Here is an 18,818-nt window from a genome sequence, read left to right on the forward strand (position 1 = left end):
GAGGTTCAGCTGTTTGATGGGTCATACATCTTCCTGCAGGCTCATTTGAGTGTTTAAAACAGTTACGAGCTCATCCATCAACTCCTGTGCTATAGCACGGYTCTGATTCTCACACATACAAGAAGACTCACTGCGCACAGAGGAGGGAAATATTTCCAGAGACAACAGTACAGTCTTTCCAAGGGGTCACTAAATGAACTCGGCATAAGGATAGTACTACCAAAGTCTCTACAAAAAGAACTACGAATCAGTTTKGAGCTCGAAGAGCCCAGCCTGCTGGTTGGTTTACACAATATTGAACCAAGCCATCAGAGATTTTCTCAGTAATTTCTATCCTCGTTTATAAATTATAGAGAAATAATTATGCAGTCACTACCCTGCTAGCAGCATTGGCACCTCAAACATGATGTGTGACCAGCATGTATTGTCAAGTCTTGGTTATGAGAAACTCTGAAGCAGGATCTTCCACGCTAACCAGACTGATACACTGTCACACCCACAACGGCTGGCAGCACTCCAAGTAATTTATTGTAGCGCTCATCTGATGTGGCAGAAATGTGATTCCCATCACTTCGTTRGTCCAGCTGGACAGAAAAGGATCTAGCAGATCTGCTGTAATGAACAATTCATTATCCCCACACAATTAATGCAGTGCCACGATCAGGTSCTCAGCWCATGCAGATTGGTATCCACTGTGCCCCCCATGGAATAAGAAATCTAGCAGAGACTCCTCCGAATTGCCCAAAGACTGGTTGTTGATAGACCCAAAGAAAGCAAAACATGTTTATACTGTCTGTGATGGGAAGCCACACAGGGTAAGATCTGCACCTCACCACAACTTTGTTTCACTTTTGTTTACTTTGTATTTTAACTGCATCACTCATTCTCCAATACATCGTTTCTTAGCTTATTTTTCCATCACACCCTATGATGTTATATTAATATCTTTCTTTGAGTTATCTGAGTGTTTTCACTTCTCCCTCCTGGCTGGTAAAATGTGTTTCTAAGGGCTGAGATTCCTGAAGTGGTGCTGACAGCCTCAAAGGCCTGGACCACATGCTTCATTTCCTTTATTKGCATGCCTGTTTAAGTGTTGGATTTGTGAAATATTTTTCATACTTTTGGGTTAAATAAAAAACCCACTTTTTGRATTAAACACCAGTGTCCTCCATGCTGTACTGCTTGGTCCCCGACACTGTCCAAGAGTTGACCTGGCATTGTATTTAGCGATGATGCAAGAAAACAAATGAGCAGTGACTGGGTTGYGACACAATTACACATTTGGAGGCAAATTAAAACATTTATCCGAATTTCTTACCCACAGTTAGACTGAAATTGATGGCGACGATGCATGTATGGTTACAGTGTCCSACTTAGTTAAAAAAGATTTTGTTTCACAAGAAATGCATTAAGGTGAAAAAATAAAACAAAGCAATCTTGCAGAACATGTGCAGTGTTTTAATCAACATAAAATGCTGGAACCCTGAAACATCCATYTCTCATGCTCCCAATAATCCTTACAACAACTGAGCTCAATAATATAACATGACACATAAACATTTCCTGTCTTTTTCAAAAAGTTGTGTGACAGTAACACACATTTTGGATAGAGTTTGTTCAGTGTGTGGCCTACACACAGTCCATCTGTATGATTTGAGAATTGATGAGTGTGCAAAATATACTCTGAAGTTCAGGTCAAAATGTAGAGTTTTTAATGATTGCAGGAATAAAATCAAGAAACAATATTACACTGTAGAGGCTGTATRTGAGCAAAACTGGACCTGATGCAGAATACAACAAAGAGCTCAATGGTAGAGGTCTTTATTTCAAAAAGGAAGAAAAAAAAATAATCAAGCCAAAAATTCTGCCAAGGCAACCATTCAAAATGAGACAAAAAGGAAACTGAATAGGGTGAGAAAACACGAAGGGAACAGTAAGAATCTGACAAAGAACAGAGCCAGCTGAGGAGATTATATATTGGTGGGTGATGACTTGGCAGCAGTAACAAGATCAGGGAAGTTGAGGACAACTAAAAACTACGCCACAAAGAAACTGAACATGAATAMACAAACAAGTCTCAAACATTAAGTCAAGCAGCAATTAACTTTAACAGATCCTAAGTAAAACACAGTTTAATGACATCTCAACTAGTTTCAAGTTATTAAAGCGTTTATATTGCATTTTTTTTACTAMTAGAAAAAGTAGCTTATGTGTGATTCATTTACATTATCATACAGCACCATTTGTTGGTTGAAAGAGAAAATCAGACCCAGTGCTTATTAATAATTCAGCCCAGTTTGTAAGGACAAACCATTTTCTCAAGCTGTATTCTAAAAGTTTATGYGAAGTCCATTTGTTCATCTGACACATTTAAAGACCATAAAAAAGACATRAAAGTAGTATCTGTAGCAGATCTCTAGCTATTCAAATTCACAGTGKACATGGTCAYATTTGTGCTATGACTAAAGCAGTTTGTTTCAGCTAATGCTGAGCGTATTTATTTATCAATACTCATAAAGCTTTTTTAGTGTAACGTCTGTTTAAACAACTTTGTTCTACCACAGTGAGTCTCAAAAGACTAAATCTCAAATGCTTAACATTTCAAATAATTTAAATACAACAAGAACCCAAGCGGAACCCAGAGGCTGTTGTTAGCTCTAAAAATAATGTAATTAAATGATAGTTCTAATGTAAATAAGTATGTATGTGTTGTTTATGTTTGGAACATTTTGTTCAGCTCTTTTTGAATTCCTGCGATTTTGGAGGCCTTGTTCAAACTTGGTTGTTGTTTTCACTTTCTTATTACAAATGCTTCCTTYGCGAAGCATTATTGTTAGATAAATATTTATGTTATTTTGTTATAGATTTATTGACACTGGTTCATTGAGTTGCTCCCACTGGAAGCACCTTCAGATACTCTGCACTCCATGTCTCTAGGCAGGATTCACTCCATCAGGAGCTGTTTGAAACAGTGTGTAAACCACACATGGCATTGACTGACTAACAAGGTGACAAATGATACAGAGTCAGTTAATCACTTGCTAGTCTGTTCGAGAAATCTATAACTGAAGGTAGCTTATAGGCAACCTGCATGTGGTTTTGTCAACCCTTGCTTTTTGTTGCTGGTAAACAATAAATCATTATTTTTGCCCACCTATTGTGGACTATTACTTTCCTTTTGTCCTGACTGAACTGAATAGCCARAATTACAACAACAGGGTAGCTGCAGACTTTATTTAGCAAATAAAGCTGTTAGAAAAAAAATTAATTGGTGCTTAAGTTAAATGATATTACAGTTGTAACAGTGAGACAAAGAAGCAGGAGATCATAAGAGGGTCAAGTGGATTTCAGTTTAAGATGTGTTTTTTTTTTTTTTTTCATTTTTCAAGGGTATCATGTCATTGTGTCCTTTGTGTATTCCAGGCTTTTCCTTGACAGTGGATTTGACTGTTGCTACTTCACAGGACTGGCATGGAGCAGGGCTGTCAAAGGCCCCCAAGGTCTTTTTGGCTGCCCCTGCATGAATGAATCACCTCATGTGGAAAGGATGAAAGCCTCAGTGACAACGCTGCAAGGCAAGAGAACAACTAGGTAACAAGACAATGGCAGCGTAAAACCCACGCTGTGTTTGACTCACCCGTGWTCTTTTCAGATGCTCTTAAAAGAAAAAAAGAAAAAAAACATTTGAAAAGATATTCTAATATCATCTCAGGCTTTACTGTCTGTGGATGAAATGTTCAGGTGTTTCAATTAAACTATAGACATATGCTCTAAWGTGGTTTTAAAAGCTGAATTACAGGCCATGCAATGTCAGTATTGAATAAAAATTCTTAACGGTTTTACCTGTCTGGAGATAACTGACATTTGTAGTCCAGACACGGAAAGAACCCAGTGGAAAAGTCATGTCTGATACATGACATTTTCCCTTTTTGTGATCCTATTGTGTGAAGGTCAAAAAAATAACATGCGGCTTGTGTTGGCCGTAGGCATCAGAAGCTTCCCTTTGGATTCTGCCRTTTTCTTGCATGCTGCTAAAATAAGAAAAASTCAAAAATAAACTGACAACAGGAGTTGCCACAGGAGCAGCAGGCATGATGTTTGTCCTGTCAATAAYTGAAGGTTATAAACCGACATGTGACTAAATGTATTAGGATCAAATTTATGTAAATGTCAAATTGTTTTGTAACTAGATTTTCTGCAAATAGACCCAAACAAAAAGGGCTAAATTGTGAAGTAGAAAGAAAATTATTTCTAGAAAGAATAAGCATTTGAAGAGTCGGTCATTAATTCAGTCATCCTGAATCGATAAAACACCTTTGGCTCCAAGTCTTTTAGGSTATGTCTCTACAAATCCTACATATCTAAAAACTGACATGCACTTGATGTGCAAAGTTAGTTTTCCACCTCGTGCATCTGGGACAAAAAGTTCAGGTTGGTCTCATCTGAACAGTGCACAATTTTTCACAGTTGGTTTATCCCATAAATTTGTCTCATACCAACATGCAAACATAACTTTTTTAAGGCTAAATTGTAGATCTGCAGCCTTTTCCTTCTACCATTAATAATCTGGTTACCTAATTAATAACATAATATCACCCAATCAATAAATACAATTAAAATAAATTCTTYCCCAGCCTGTTAATATAAAGTTTTGCCATCATTTATCTATGTACAGATGACAGAACATATCCCATCTTGGAAAACTGTTTTATAACCAAATTCAGTTAAAAATCTCCACAAATTTTCTGTTACAGCAGACAAACCACTGACAACTCTACTTAACTAATGAATGGACTTTTGAAGGCAGTCACTCTTGATTTTTTTTGTGGGAGAATCAAAGCAGATGGGGCTGCATGCAGATGCCTGCCACTCTTTTTAGATTATTATTTTAGATTATTATTTTTGAAATAAATGACAGCCATGTATCTTTTTTTATTACACTTCACAATAATGTACTTCTTTGTTAGAAAATTTGGGCACCAATGTATCTTTTAGCAAAGCTGTGTGGTCACTAATGAACAAAAATCGACGATTCATTTCAGGGCCACACCATTAGTTTTTTTTAATTAGCTTGGATCTCGATCACAAGAACTCACTCTCCTTTTGGCTCAGGTTCTTAAATAACCCCTAAATGAAACATCTGSCTCATATGTTGCTAAATATTGATCTCCCTAAGCATGCTAACTGCTAACTTTCTCACTTTTAATTAAATAGGTTGAAGACAGCACATTTATAATTACTTCGCTTATTAACTGCTAGTGGTGGACATTACTCCATTTTAATTTAAGTTTATAAATTGAAATGTATGCACATTTTCAAACTCAGAGGGCAACAAATCCTAGTAATAAAGCTCTGCTGGATCTTCAAGCTGTGAGTTTGAGACAGTTCCATATTTTTTACCAAACAGGGAATAAAAGAAAGTTGGACTAGTTGTAAATTGTTTGCAGTTTATTTCCAGCTTGTTCCAGAGTTTAAAACCGAGGGTAATTAATTAAACCCCAGAGTAAAGAGACATTGTAAGTATGAGAACTGATACTCACTACCACTTGGAAAACAAACAGTTTCAACCCCTGTGGTGCGCTGAATATTTCCCATTATTTTGCTCTTTATAGGGAATTTAACTCCTCTGGGTTTGAGACAATAGAGCCATGGATGACATTCAGGTTTTATAATATTCTACAGGAAAGCTATCAAATCAGCTTAAGGAATTTCAAGCTGCTGCATTGAATGGCTTTTTATTATCAAAGAGGCTGCATGAACTGACTGTAAATGATTAAAAAAATCCCTTTGTGAGACACAGGCGTACGGATGGCAATAATAAAAGCAATCACAATATAACAATTAAATCAAGAGCAGCACGACTGAACAGTTTGTTTCTAATTAATGTAATTTTGTAATTTCCCACCCAGAGGGTGAAAATATATTTTTTGAAGAATTAATTATTAAGCTGTTCCCTAATAAGACTTTCCTGAGGAAATTCTTTGTGTGCCAGACATACAAAAAGATTAAATATATTACCATAAGTTTTATTTTTGCAAAACTTTCAACTTGCAGTTTGTGTCAAAGGAATTTGTTTTTTCGGGAATTGTAATGAAGCAAGGAAATGGCATTAGACTGTAACGAGATTAATGCGATATTATATCACACTAATGTTCATAAAGACTCATATCTTTTGCAAATTAATCTGAAGAATTAATATTTTTCCATTATAGGGGCCCCTGAATGCCACCCTAAAATAAATCACAATGACACAATCATAATCTCTGAATGTTCCAAAGAGTTGAGAATTATTTAAAATTAAAGGGAAACCAAGGGCTTCTGTAATAAAGTGTTGCCAATGACTTACTTAAAGTATACACTGGACAGATTGCAGAGAACTTTCTTCTGTCATTTGTCCTTGAAAACGGTCTCTAAGGAGGGGAATGAGCTCCTAAAGACTTTCCCAGCCATTCTCACTACATCGTCAGACAGTCTCCTTGCAGTTGCTGCAGGATGTGAAGCCACTTGTCAAGATGCTCTCAGCAGTGCCCTACTAAAAGTTGATGAGGACAGAAGTGGGAATTCACATTCGCTCCAAAGGATGTGGCTTATTGCTCAACTTTATTGGCTTGTTGTGGGTTCTTAAAACTTTCAGAAAGATCTCAAAGGATGTAAAAACTTCAAAAATATCGCTCTCTTCTTCAGAGGAACTGATGATGTAGATTAGCAAATATTCAGCAATTTATCTGGAGCCAACAATGATACGTTTAATGACTACCCACATTTAAAAAAGGTGCAACAGCCCATAATGTATTCTCAAAAATAAAACAACTGGGACTATAATTTTTAATAATTCTCTACACGTATATAAAAAAAAAAATCTAATAAAAAGATTCTGAAATGGGCCAGTTTTAGGTGCTGATCTTTTTTCCTGATTTGTGATGCTGTTCTGTGTTAGAATGTGATGTTTTCTTTAGAGAAGACCTTTGAGTGTGCTCTCTGCAGGTTCCTCCAAGATTCGCTGCCTCCGAGGGTCTGAAATGAGAAGCGCTGGATCCCGGATCCCATCTGGCAGTTTTACAGACCTGTTTTTCCAACGCCGGCAGCACTTTTGTTTTTCTCTGGCTACCTAAACATTTATATTCAAAGCAGCATGTGCTCTCTCTGTGAATCAGCTTGTGAATATTTGTAATTCGTATGCTGTCTAAGCACATGTGTGTGCATGTGTTTTTGAATATAACTCCTGTCATAACATAAGGTTTCACTACTCTGAGGATTTTCTGGCTTTGTAGAACATCAAGAAAAKAAAAAAATATTATATTAAATTTAATGGTGCAGATTTTTATTTCGGATCAAGCAAAAGAAAAAAAATGATCAAAATAACTTTCTTGTCATGAGACATGAACTTTGGTAATGAAACAACATTCTTTGTAATTCAGGCAGGTCAGGCCCCATTCTGCAACAGTAATTAAAAAATGTGTATCTATTTTTACTTTCCACAATGAATTTTTAATTGAATTATAATTTGGACTGGTTGATGGCCATGAAGTCGCATTAATTTGCCTTTCTTGAAGGAAAACGTTGCCAATCTTTTCTCAATAACATGCAGTATCAGTATTAAGTATTATTTTGTACTTTCATATGGAGATGTGGGATCAATCACTCAACCTGATCTCAAACAAGTGGACAACAATGGACACAATAAGAAGTTCTTAAAATTTCAGTGTGCAGCCGTGCTTTTCCTGCAGAGGTAACGACAACCGTCTGCTCTGCTTCTTTATCACACATGTAGCCCCAGATCATCAGTGGCTGTGGAAGTGGGTTTGATTAATTGGGATGGCAACAAACACACGTTTCAGCATCATGTCCTTTACCAAGGAGGATTTGAAATTCGTCACTGAATCCCACTTTAATCTTATCAGCCACAGTCCATGAATACTTCTCCGCAGCCCCCTGGTTCCTTGTTTTCTTCTGTTTAGGCACCAGTAACACTTTGCAATTGTTTCTTATCCACTTAAATCCCATGTCCCTGCAGATTTTTTACAACTTGGTCACAAGTTGACTCATGTGTCTGCTTATTTGTCTTCCACTTCTTTTGTTGTGTATTTTCTGTTTTCAAGGCGCATCGCTGTCCTGACACTTTGATGTCTTTGTTGGTTTAACTGGACATATTCCTTTAACTACAGCCTGCAAGGAATTATCTTTTACCACACTATTGATTCACCGTCTTKAGGGAGTTTTATAATCCTTTCCATTGTTTTAACTAACATGCATATAGTTTTGCCTCGTTTTCTGTCATTCAGCCTGATACAACTGTGCTTCAAATTCTATAAAGATTCTTTGACTTGCAGGGTAATTTACATAACTAGGCACATGTATGTAGGTTTCTTTTATTCAAAGTGCAAGAAGTCTTTTTTTTCCCCCAACTTAAAAATATATATAATTTAATTAATATTTTTGGGATACACCCTATGCTACCAGAATTCAGTTTTCCAATTAAAGTATTGTGTGCCATATCAGTTTTTTATGTTAAAATAATTGAACACTTTTGAGTAGTGTTTCTATAGTTTTTGCCCGGAGCTGCAGAAACACTGAAGGCTGCAGGGACCATTTTCTTTTGAGCAGTTTTCTTCTTTTTTTAGATTTAGCTTTCATGCTCGTCTTTGTGTTTCAATGTATTCATACGGGTAGAAGAGCACTATATCTAGGAGAATAGTTTACTTTAGTAATTTTGACCTTGGTTTGCCTTGGTTTTTGTAGTTTTTTTTTATTTTTCAATCCTGGACATTTTGCACTTCTGTAAGTCTATGTAAATAAATTGCTGACTTTATTTAATTAGTGCAATCTGATGGGGCTTATTTATGGTGAAAGTTCAATCATTTTGGTTCATGTACTAGTTTGATCTGAAAATGTAATAAGATGAAACATTTGATCTCAAAAACATCCTTGTGTCTCCTTGACTAAATGAATAGTTTTGTAAGATACCCGACKGTGTGGGGGATTGTGAGCAAGCAAAGAACATAAATGGTTCTTTTTTGACCTCAAGACCTCTGGCATTTTTTCATAGCTTCATAATACCAAGAATTTAACCCAAACAAAGACATTTGAATTCCAGACAGATAATACTGACATTGGTAATGAAGTGTGTGATTATGCAAGTGCATTAGAGGAGATTCAAAGTGGTGCTTTTCAAAGCCRAGGGTTCTTGTTGTGGTGAGTTGGTGTCCTGCAGGTTTTTGTTCCATTACACTTTCTGTTCGATGAGAGTTAATGAGCCACAGCTGGTCTATTTCTAACTGACRCCTTCAGGGAGGAACATAAAGCTGCAGGACATCGACTCTGGAGAAACAGAACACTGCTATTTTTTTCTTCTTCTTCTTCTTTTGCGAAGTATATCCAGGAGTTTTATAGCCAAACAGCAATTCACTGCTCTAAAATCAATGTTGCAATTAGTCATTTGGGACTACATATTTACTATGTGTTTTAATATTTACATTTAAATAAGCTCTATATCTTGGTAGTAGTTGGTTTTATTGGCCCATAAAGACAAAATACAGATTGCACACATTATAAAAATTTATATTAAACCCCCAAAGCCTCTTTGCATACACYCCAGGTATTTATTTTATGAGCCGTGTGGCCAACAGTGTTGATGTCCCACTTTAGCTGAGATTGATGTTTCAGCAGAGCTTCAGGGTGAGCGATAATCAAAGTCCAGGTGCAGCGATTGATTCCTTTTTGCTCGTCCTGTGCTGTGATTTCCACGCAGTTTCAAAACTACAGTGGCTTTGTGTGTGTTGACAAATCAGTAAGATGGGTGAGCCAGTCATGTTGGGCACGTAGTCGAGAAGCGCCTCAAAAATCAATACCTTCAATATCTTTTTGGCTCTTTCTGCCTTTAGTCTATGTAGTGGAAAACCTAAGAAGTGATAAAATGTGCTTTTTCATATCTTCTGTTTTCACATCCAGCCTTTTCTTAGTGTGGTCAGTCTGCTTCCTCTTCCATCGCAGTGATCTCATGTTTATGTCCAATTTATGGGCAGATTGGGTAATCCAGCCTGTCACAGCACCTTTGTACCCTTTGACTTGCACCAGTATCGACTGTCTCAATTTAATGGAGTAAAACATGACTTTAATTACCCATTACACCACTTACTGTGATGTTTTCCAGAGAAGTTTAGAGCCCCCCAATGATTCACCTAACAGTGTACAGGGTTTTTAATTTGCCACGCAGTTGGTGTAATTTATTCATATGAGGTATAGGTTACTTAAGAATACTAATAAGAGTAAAAAAAWATGCTTTTTTGAATAAACATACAATTTTCTACCAGATGTGATGGAGTTGCTGGTGATCAGTTAAAAATATTAGGCAGATTTAAACATTCAAGTAAAACATAAAAAATTGACAAATACAGYTTTGCTTAAGTCATAAATGATCCTGACAGCAAAATCATCCAATATATAATTTAATKTGTACATGKAGAGCTGGTAGATGCAGCTCAGCATCCTAAATAGTGAAGGTGTTGATGCTCAGTTGAGTCCACAMCACCAGTTAAAGATTCATCATTTCAATTCACTCAAAGTCTGGCTTAGCTTACAAAGTTCAGCAGGACTAAAAGCCAAACAGAATCATATGTTCTGTGTAATGGCCTGAATCAGGTTTGTATATAATAACATTTTATATTTTTTTTAGCAAACTGCTAGTGCATTCACACATTGCTGCAGAGAGTGGCAATTATCCTTTGGCTGGAAATATAGAGAAMGCAGATGTWACCAATTAAAGTACTATAATTAAATTGTGTGTATGTGTGTTTGTGTTTGTTAAAGTGGTCAAAACTTTAAAAGACCTTTGGACTTAAAGGAAATTTTGGATTCRGAATGCTTGCTAATTGCAATCAAAGCATTGCACGTCTACTTTTTTACAGTTTTATTTGCCAAAAGTTGTTACATTATTCTGTCTTTTTACATGAAGCCTGATCAAAGTACACCAATAGAGATGAAGGGGTCAAACTTGTTGTGTGTCTTTATTGCTATTTTGCAGGGGTTATTGCTGTTTCCTGTAGTTCCTTCAGTGTTGCTGTGGGCTTCTTGGTAGCACCTGAGACCAGTTTCAGAGAATTGTCCAGATTTTGTAATGGCATTGTTGACTTTCTGCCTTTTGTACTCTTATCTTGAAAACAAGAATCATTTGATCCTTTTGCAACCTGCCAACTATGGTTTTAGCGAGGATGGAAAATAGCAAACATCASAAAAATGCTACGGCAACTGAATTTCATTTCAGGCTCATCAGTGTTTCTATAATTGATTAAAGGKGTGAACTTTAGAAGACTGAATGCTGAAACCAAATCAAAGGTTATATTAATGTTTTTGTCAATGAGTTTATACATTTATGCAGCTGTAATTTCTTTTTTCATCATGAATGTCATTTTTAATCTGTAGTATCTTCTTTCTTTATTTGAGTATCAGATTTATTTTTGAAGGATGCATGGATATTCTAAAGTTGGATTGCCTAGTTCCTGTACTTAAAACAGGACATAGCTGCTGCTAAAAAATATCTTTGATATTCTACAAGCAAACTGAAATTTGCAGGTTTTGTACCTTGTACTGTGTTGAATCTGTGAGAAGTTTTCATGTTAGATCCGCTACTGCAAAAATATTGGCAAACTGTACTTGAAACTGATTAAACGGGTAAAAATATTCATGAGACATCAAATTTAAACATTCCTTTTCTAGTTTGAAGCAAATTAACTAGATCATGAGCCATTTTACACACATTAAAGCTCTTTTTGGGGGAGAGAGATTTTCCCAACTGAAACTGTAACTCTAGCTTCATCACAGAAAACTTAATCAAAGGCTTCTGCTGTATTAATGCTGAACATTAATAATGAGGTTACATAAGGAAGTGATTGAATATGTGCTAAAAATATTAGTGCTGTGTTTTCAATTGATTTTGTTGCTAAAAATGTGTTTAAACTTGTCTGGATCACAGAACTGCCATGCCATTTTGTTCACTGTAAATGAGAAACTAATGTCTGATAATATAAATTAAAAGACTTTCAAAAGTTAATTATACATTTTCCAACAAAGAGTAAAACAATAATTCCTCTTGCGTTGTATCTGCTGCAAACCTGACAATCCCTCATCAATGACCAAAATGTAAATTAACGTTGGTATTTGAAGTAAGAACCTCTTTTCAATTTGCATTTAGAACAAACAGATCTGTCACTCATTCATTGAGAGGATGTTCCTTTCATTTAGACACAGCACAGTAAATTTGTCTGGTCACCACAGAAAGTACGTAAATGGATTGTGAAAGCAGATGATGCAGATACTCAGTCTCAAAAACCTCATATTTAATTTCCCTGCACAATTGAAAGGTATTTTCTATAACAGCTGCACAATGTTGGACTTATTTTCTGCCAACATTTTTCAACTAAATCATCACGTCCGTAATCTGAAAGTTGGTTTGCATCCACATTTTGCTCTTGAAATCAGGTGACTAAAGCATCCAGCACAGCTGGTGCAAAGTCTTTTGAAATTACTTTTGAGAACAGTTTATGTTGCATGGTTGTTTTTTAGTTTATTTTTTGCTGTGCTTCACTTTCCACATAATTCTTAACACCTGGCACACACAAACAAAAAGACACAACTGGGAAAATATTTCCAAAAAAAGAGCCACCATGTCAGACGGGTTTCAGAGGTGAGAACAAGTCCACCACCCCATATGGCTCATACGTTGCAAAGTTTTCACCCGGAGGACTAAGAAAACAGAAATTTCTTGTCAAACAAACGTTCTTTAGAGGGAAGTTCTTCAATTCTTAGTTACACACCCTGAAGCTAAGGAACTAAAACAGCATGTATCTGAATAGTAGATACAACTTTTGCTCTTTTCTTATGCACAATATATATTTGAAACAATATTTCCACTAATGTGATATTCATCTTGTAGCAAACCTATTAAAATAAAACAAAGCCAGGGAGAGCTTGGTTTGATTTAGTGTGTGCTTATTGCTAATGATGAAGCTGAAGGATTTCCTGAGAAAATCTCTTCTGTAAAGCTTCCCTGTAGCAAAAAGTGAAGGACAAAACCATAATTTGCGATTAATGACCCAAAGGGAACTCTGGTGTTGTCCAAAGCCGCACTGTTGTAACAAGTGCGCACACATGTTGTTTATAATATTAAGAATGTACAAAGAATAGTTCCTTGTTTTTTTTTTTTTCTTTTCTTTTGGTAAATGCAGTAATAGGTCTACAATACTCGAATAAAACTGTTGTCATCTGACAGAATATTGCTGGAAATGCTCTAATTAGGCTTTTTCTAGTCTGTATCAGTTTCTGATTTTGTTTGATATTTGACCTGCAAATTACTAGCTCTTTGGTAAGAAATGAAAACACATTTTGGTAGCTTCATGAGTTAAATATAATCAGATTTTCAAATGAAATTAAAGGTTCTGCTACAGGTTCCTCGACAGGGACAATAGTTTGAAAACTAACAGAAAATTAAGGGATTTCAGGAGACTTAAAGCAGACATTACCTTTTTTCAGTTTTGAGTATTATGTGGTTATAATACCACACTATCTTTTTTTACTACTGTTATAAAAGGCAATCAAGTAATTTTATTTACCCGAAATACACTAAAAACTAAAACCAAATTACTCAGAGTTTTCCCCTTCGAGATTTGTGATATAATTTATGTTTCTGCAATCACTGTTTTTCCCTTCTTTTATTTCACTGCAATGGCAACCAGAGGAAATCATAAACATCCAATTCTGCTTTATAGAACTGTCATTGTAGGATTGAATGTTTCCAATATAGCTTTCATTGTAGCTGATCAAAGCACTAAATAAAAAGGTTTTCTTAAATTGATACTTGTGGAGTCACCAGTGAGTCAGAATCGACTAAAAACATACAATCATGCCAGATGAGAAGTGTCGGTGCTCGCTGCTTCATGAAAAGTTAGTGACAGTGTTTGTCACACCACTAACAACAAAACACAAATTGAAAATGTCATCATGACCTCAATGCAACCTAAAGTGTAAAGCCAGCAGCCATTTAAAGGAAATAACTCACCGCCAGCAGCAGAGGGCGGCTTTCTTTGACAGCTCCCACGCAGCCCAGACATCCGATCACCATGATGATTGTCCCCACTGCGATGAGCAGATTGGCTGCCGACAGAGAGGGAAGGGATGATGACAGCGTGGCAAAGTTTCCCTGGGTCACTGAGAGCCAGATTCCGACCCCCAGGATGCCACATCCTCCCAACTGCAGATGAAACCCAAAGAAACAAATCGCTGTTAATAAGTCCGGTTAAAGACGGCAAACAAAGCAGTTATATGGTGTTATTGTGAGGTGTCTAGGAAAATAAAAAATAAAAAAAAGTAGTAATTGTTTTCTTGTAAAATGTAGCATAAGACCTAATTAACTATTTTGCACCTGTCCAGTTAATTAAAGAGTTTAGACAGAAGCAAAGAGGCAGCTTTCTTTGCTGCAAGAGAAACGGTAAAAGGTTTGCCAGAAAGCCACAAATTAATGCATCATACATGGTTTGCTCCTTCTAAGTACCTCTTATGGAGTCACTAATAGCCTGTTCACCAATGACTGACAATGAGCACATGAGAACTGAGTCTTTTAAAAACTCATGTATCACATAGAATACCTTGTTTTCTTCATAATTAACACATTATGCTTCTGAATAAGCTTTTGAATTTCTGCAACATCTCACTTCTGCATGGACAGCGTGACACACTGTGAGGAGTCAGGGGGAAAAACGCAGTGTTACTGTTCAGTTCACAACACTACGGGATTGAAAGGTTTCATACTCAACTTAAAGAGGTCAAATACAACCAAGCAGAACATTTCGACATAAACTCTCTCTAAGAAAAGGTGGCTAATAAAATTCTCATAAAAAGAGCAATAAATACATTTGTGAGCTTTAACGATGTGCATCTAGGGGACAAGTATTTCACAACTAGATGCCTGCTTTCTTTTCCTTCCATTTTACTCTGTTATAGGTAAAGAAAGCCAGGGTATTTTTGAGTTAGTTTTTTTATAAAAGTTCGTTAACCTTTATAATTTCCTTTGTTTTAAACACTAAGATGAGTAATTTTGATTAACCTCAGTGCGCTGCTTCTTTCTTCAAAACTTAATTCTGAAGACTATCTGACAAAATTAGAAACAATGAATGTTGTCTGACTGCTAAGGTGGATCAGTTTTTATACTCTTCAAAATTGTAATATTAACTTTATTGGTGAGAAAAGCTCTACTTTTGTTTCTTTCTCACGTCTAAATGTTTTAGATCATTAAAAATATTTTAGCATCAGACAATCTTTCAAATAATTATTTGATTTGGTAACTATCAAGCTAGCAACCATTTGCAAATTCCTATTTTTTAACATCACAGTGGAGGAATTTGGCCCACTCTCCTTTGCAGACCTGTTTTAATAAATTGTTTCAATCAAGTCACGTTTTTAAACTTAAACTATTTAGGGTCATGATACAGCATCTCGGTTTAGGCTCAGGTCACTGGAAACCTTTTATTTCCTTTTCGCCATTCAGAGGAGGAGTTGCTGGTGTCCAAAGCTTGAGTGCGCCCAACCATAAGAAACTCTTGACCTTCAAGATTCTCCTTCAAGATGTTCTCACAAGCAGAAATTCATAGTTTCACCATTTATGGTAAGATCATCATACTTTCATCATGTCCTATGTAAAAGTACAAAAAAGGACAGGAGATACAGATATTTGTTGTTTGCCACGAACGATACTTGTGAATGAATGCACAGTTTGATGAACATAACACATTCCCAGAGTGAGCTATAGTCTGAGTTAACAAAGTTCACCGAAAGCCTGCAAGGAACAACAAACCCCCATGGGTAAATCTATACTATTGATTGTAAACCGTGCTCCTGAATACATAATTTGGAAGTATGGATATGATTTTTGAGGAAAATGAGCCAATGTGTGCTGAACTCTGTAGTCTGCAGGGTTTCGTGTTCAGGTTTGCACTTTACCAAAATAAACAAAGGAGAGTCAGGCCATTTCGTATATTTTAAATATTTTTTAAACATTTTTTAAAACCTTATTCAGGTGAATGTTGTGTTTGATGCAATCTGTGTAAATTCATACCAACAATAAAAGCAATATATTAGAATCAGAAGATGTGATATTTTTGTGATATTAAAGGATTTTAATAAACGTGTGTGAGTCACATTTATCAGCTGATCAGCTGTTAACACTGATGTATATTTTATACTTTTGAGGAACATATTTTCAACATAATAACAAGACTCGCCAAGAGCTCATCTATCTCTTGTGTAACTGAGCCAAAAATATTATCCATCTTCTTTCTGGATTATCCGTTTATTTGAAACATTATTACACTACAAAGAAGATGGGAAACATAACCACCTCAACATTGAGGTTAGTCCGTCTGTTGCAATACAGTCTGGTTTTTCTGTAGTATCATTAACAAATAGATAACATTTAAGCGTATGTACCATGCATTTTTAATGTCCAACTTCTTTGTGAGTAAGGAACAAGATGAGGCATAAACAACCATCTTCATAATAGAAAAAAACATTTAGCTTTCTGTGCAGTACTCAGGCTAAATTTCAATCTGAAAGAACTGAAATTTAACATCTTTCAAGGAAAATATTAATTCATTCCTCATTAAACAGGCTTAACCGCATTATTAGATTCATTTTATTCAAATATAACATTTATTTTGAATCAGTTATGAAAGATTTGTTTGTGTTAAAACAAGCAATCTGCTCTATTTGGAGTCAAAAGTCAACAAGAATTATTTGCTTTACTTCATTTTAGTTCTTTCCAGTCTTATAGTTCACATTCAGAACATGTTTGACTGCAAAATGCCAGGCGCAAAGATCTCAGATACAGCATGTCTATTGGAAACATCCATCATTTCCACAATAAATGTACAGCTGTGTGCTGGAGCAGCCAAAGGCAGTAAGATTTATGCAGATAAATACATGTGTATTGTTTCCCCACACTCTGTTTGCTTTCCATTTTCAGCTGTAGCATGATATCCTACCTAATGAGCTCTTGAGGAAATAGGAAAAGAGAAAAATTAACCATAAAAATGTTCATACTGAGCTTTTCTTCTCTTTTATACCCCCACAGAGATTTTGGAGGCATGCAAGTGAAGGGCCTTTGAGTCGCCTTAAAGCATTTCAGGAGGAAGATTCTTGGACAGAGATTGTTAACAGTCAATACTCTGATGGGAACCACAGGCAATGTTAATGATGATGATCATGTGTGTTATCTGATAAAGATTAGCAGCCCTAAAAACTGCAAAGAATGGGAACCAATTAAGTAGGCGATGAACATTTTAAGGAAAACTCAATAGTTAACAAAGCACACCAATGGAAATTAATACTCAACTATGACTAAAATATTTATCTAAACTGAAAGAGCTGAACATTAAAAAAAAACAATTATTACATAACATTTTCAAATGAATGAACAATATATTGCAGAAAGGCAGACTCAACAGCAGCTATGCAGCAGTAATTCAACAAAATACAGAAGGGGTAAATTATTTCTCAGGCTAACCGTCATAGATATATTCTTTAATAACGAGATTCAAATTCATCAGAAAACTGTTGAAAATTTAAGGCGTATGTTTCACTTCAGACATGACAGGCAAATAGAACATAACCACACACTGAAAAAGACAGCAATATTTTAAAGAATGAATCACGACTCAATTTAATAAATGACCACATCACACGTCCATTGCAGCCCATCTGGGTTTCAGAGATCTAATCGTACAGACACACAGCACCTCTGCCTCATTTCCCATCAGTGAGGTAACATTCCATGTCCTTAAAGCTAGATTACACCCCCAGAAATTGATAATAAATAATAATAATGACACATTTTATTTATAGGCACCTTTCCAGGAACTCAAGGTCACACTACATCATTAAACACAAAACAGCACAGCAAAGCTTTTGTTCTACCACCTTAAACTGGCATGGAACCTGATCTCAACATCTAGCCTGAGCTGAGTTTAGTTGACAGGAATCACAGGAATCGCAAAACATAAAAAAAAATATTACAACTGGTTCAAATCTAATTTGTATGAAACAGCAAAAAATGTAATTAAAAACCCACACACAAAAAAGACAAGAAACTCATGAGAGTTAATTAAAAAAACCAGCACAACAGAAAAACTTTTCTTTCTTACACTTCTGTATGTGTTTTTATATACCAACATAATTTCAAACTGATTAGTTTTCATCTGCAATAAAACAAGACAGAGCAGAAAACAACAAAAAAGAACAGATGCCTAAATGTTTTGCTGTCACGCTGTTTTAAAGAGCTTAAATGAATTGAGGCAACTGCACAGCCTCCCCCTCTCACAGCACGTCACTGTGTTCACGGCAGTGTCTGAATCCAGCCACTGATTAGGACCAGGACTGTGTGCAAACACGCAGTTTTCTTCAACTCCTATTGAGTGGGCTAACTTTACACATAAAAAACAGAAAGACTGATTTAAACTTGCCTCCTGCATAATACAAGCTGAAAGTTTTAATGACTCCACTCACCAATGAGGAATATCATCACTTTGATCTCATCCAACTTAGGAATGCTCCATCTAAAACATGTGTGCCCGTTAACATAAATATGTTGATATAATCCAGGTCAAAGTCTGCGTTTTACTCATGCATGAAAAAAATATGTGCTGATTATGGCAACACCATACTAATACATATATGCATATAGTTATATACATACACAACACCTCCCTAGTGTTTGAAAAAGTATGAGGTAAAGCAAAAGGGGGGACTTTCAGTTTAAATGAAAGCGCTCCATATAT

The 18,818-nt window shown here is 35.9% G+C and overlaps 1 protein-coding gene across 1 annotated transcript in view; it reads right to left on the bottom strand.

Moving 5' to 3' along the window:
* tspan4a (tetraspanin 4a) overlaps window positions 1-18,818 on the bottom strand; it is a 129,322-nt gene that overhangs the window by 44,227 nt on the left and 66,277 nt on the right. The window contains exon 2 of the mRNA XM_008405717.2: window positions 14,051-14,242. Coding sequence (XP_008403939.1) covers window positions 14,051-14,242 — 192 coding nt within the window. The remainder of the gene's footprint in view (window positions 1-14,050; window positions 14,243-18,818) is intronic.

This window comes from Poecilia reticulata, linkage group LG3 (genome assembly GCF_000633615.1).
Source record: "Poecilia reticulata strain Guanapo linkage group LG3, Guppy_female_1.0+MT, whole genome shotgun sequence".
Lineage (NCBI taxonomy): Eukaryota > Metazoa > Chordata > Actinopteri > Cyprinodontiformes > Poeciliidae > Poecilia > Poecilia reticulata.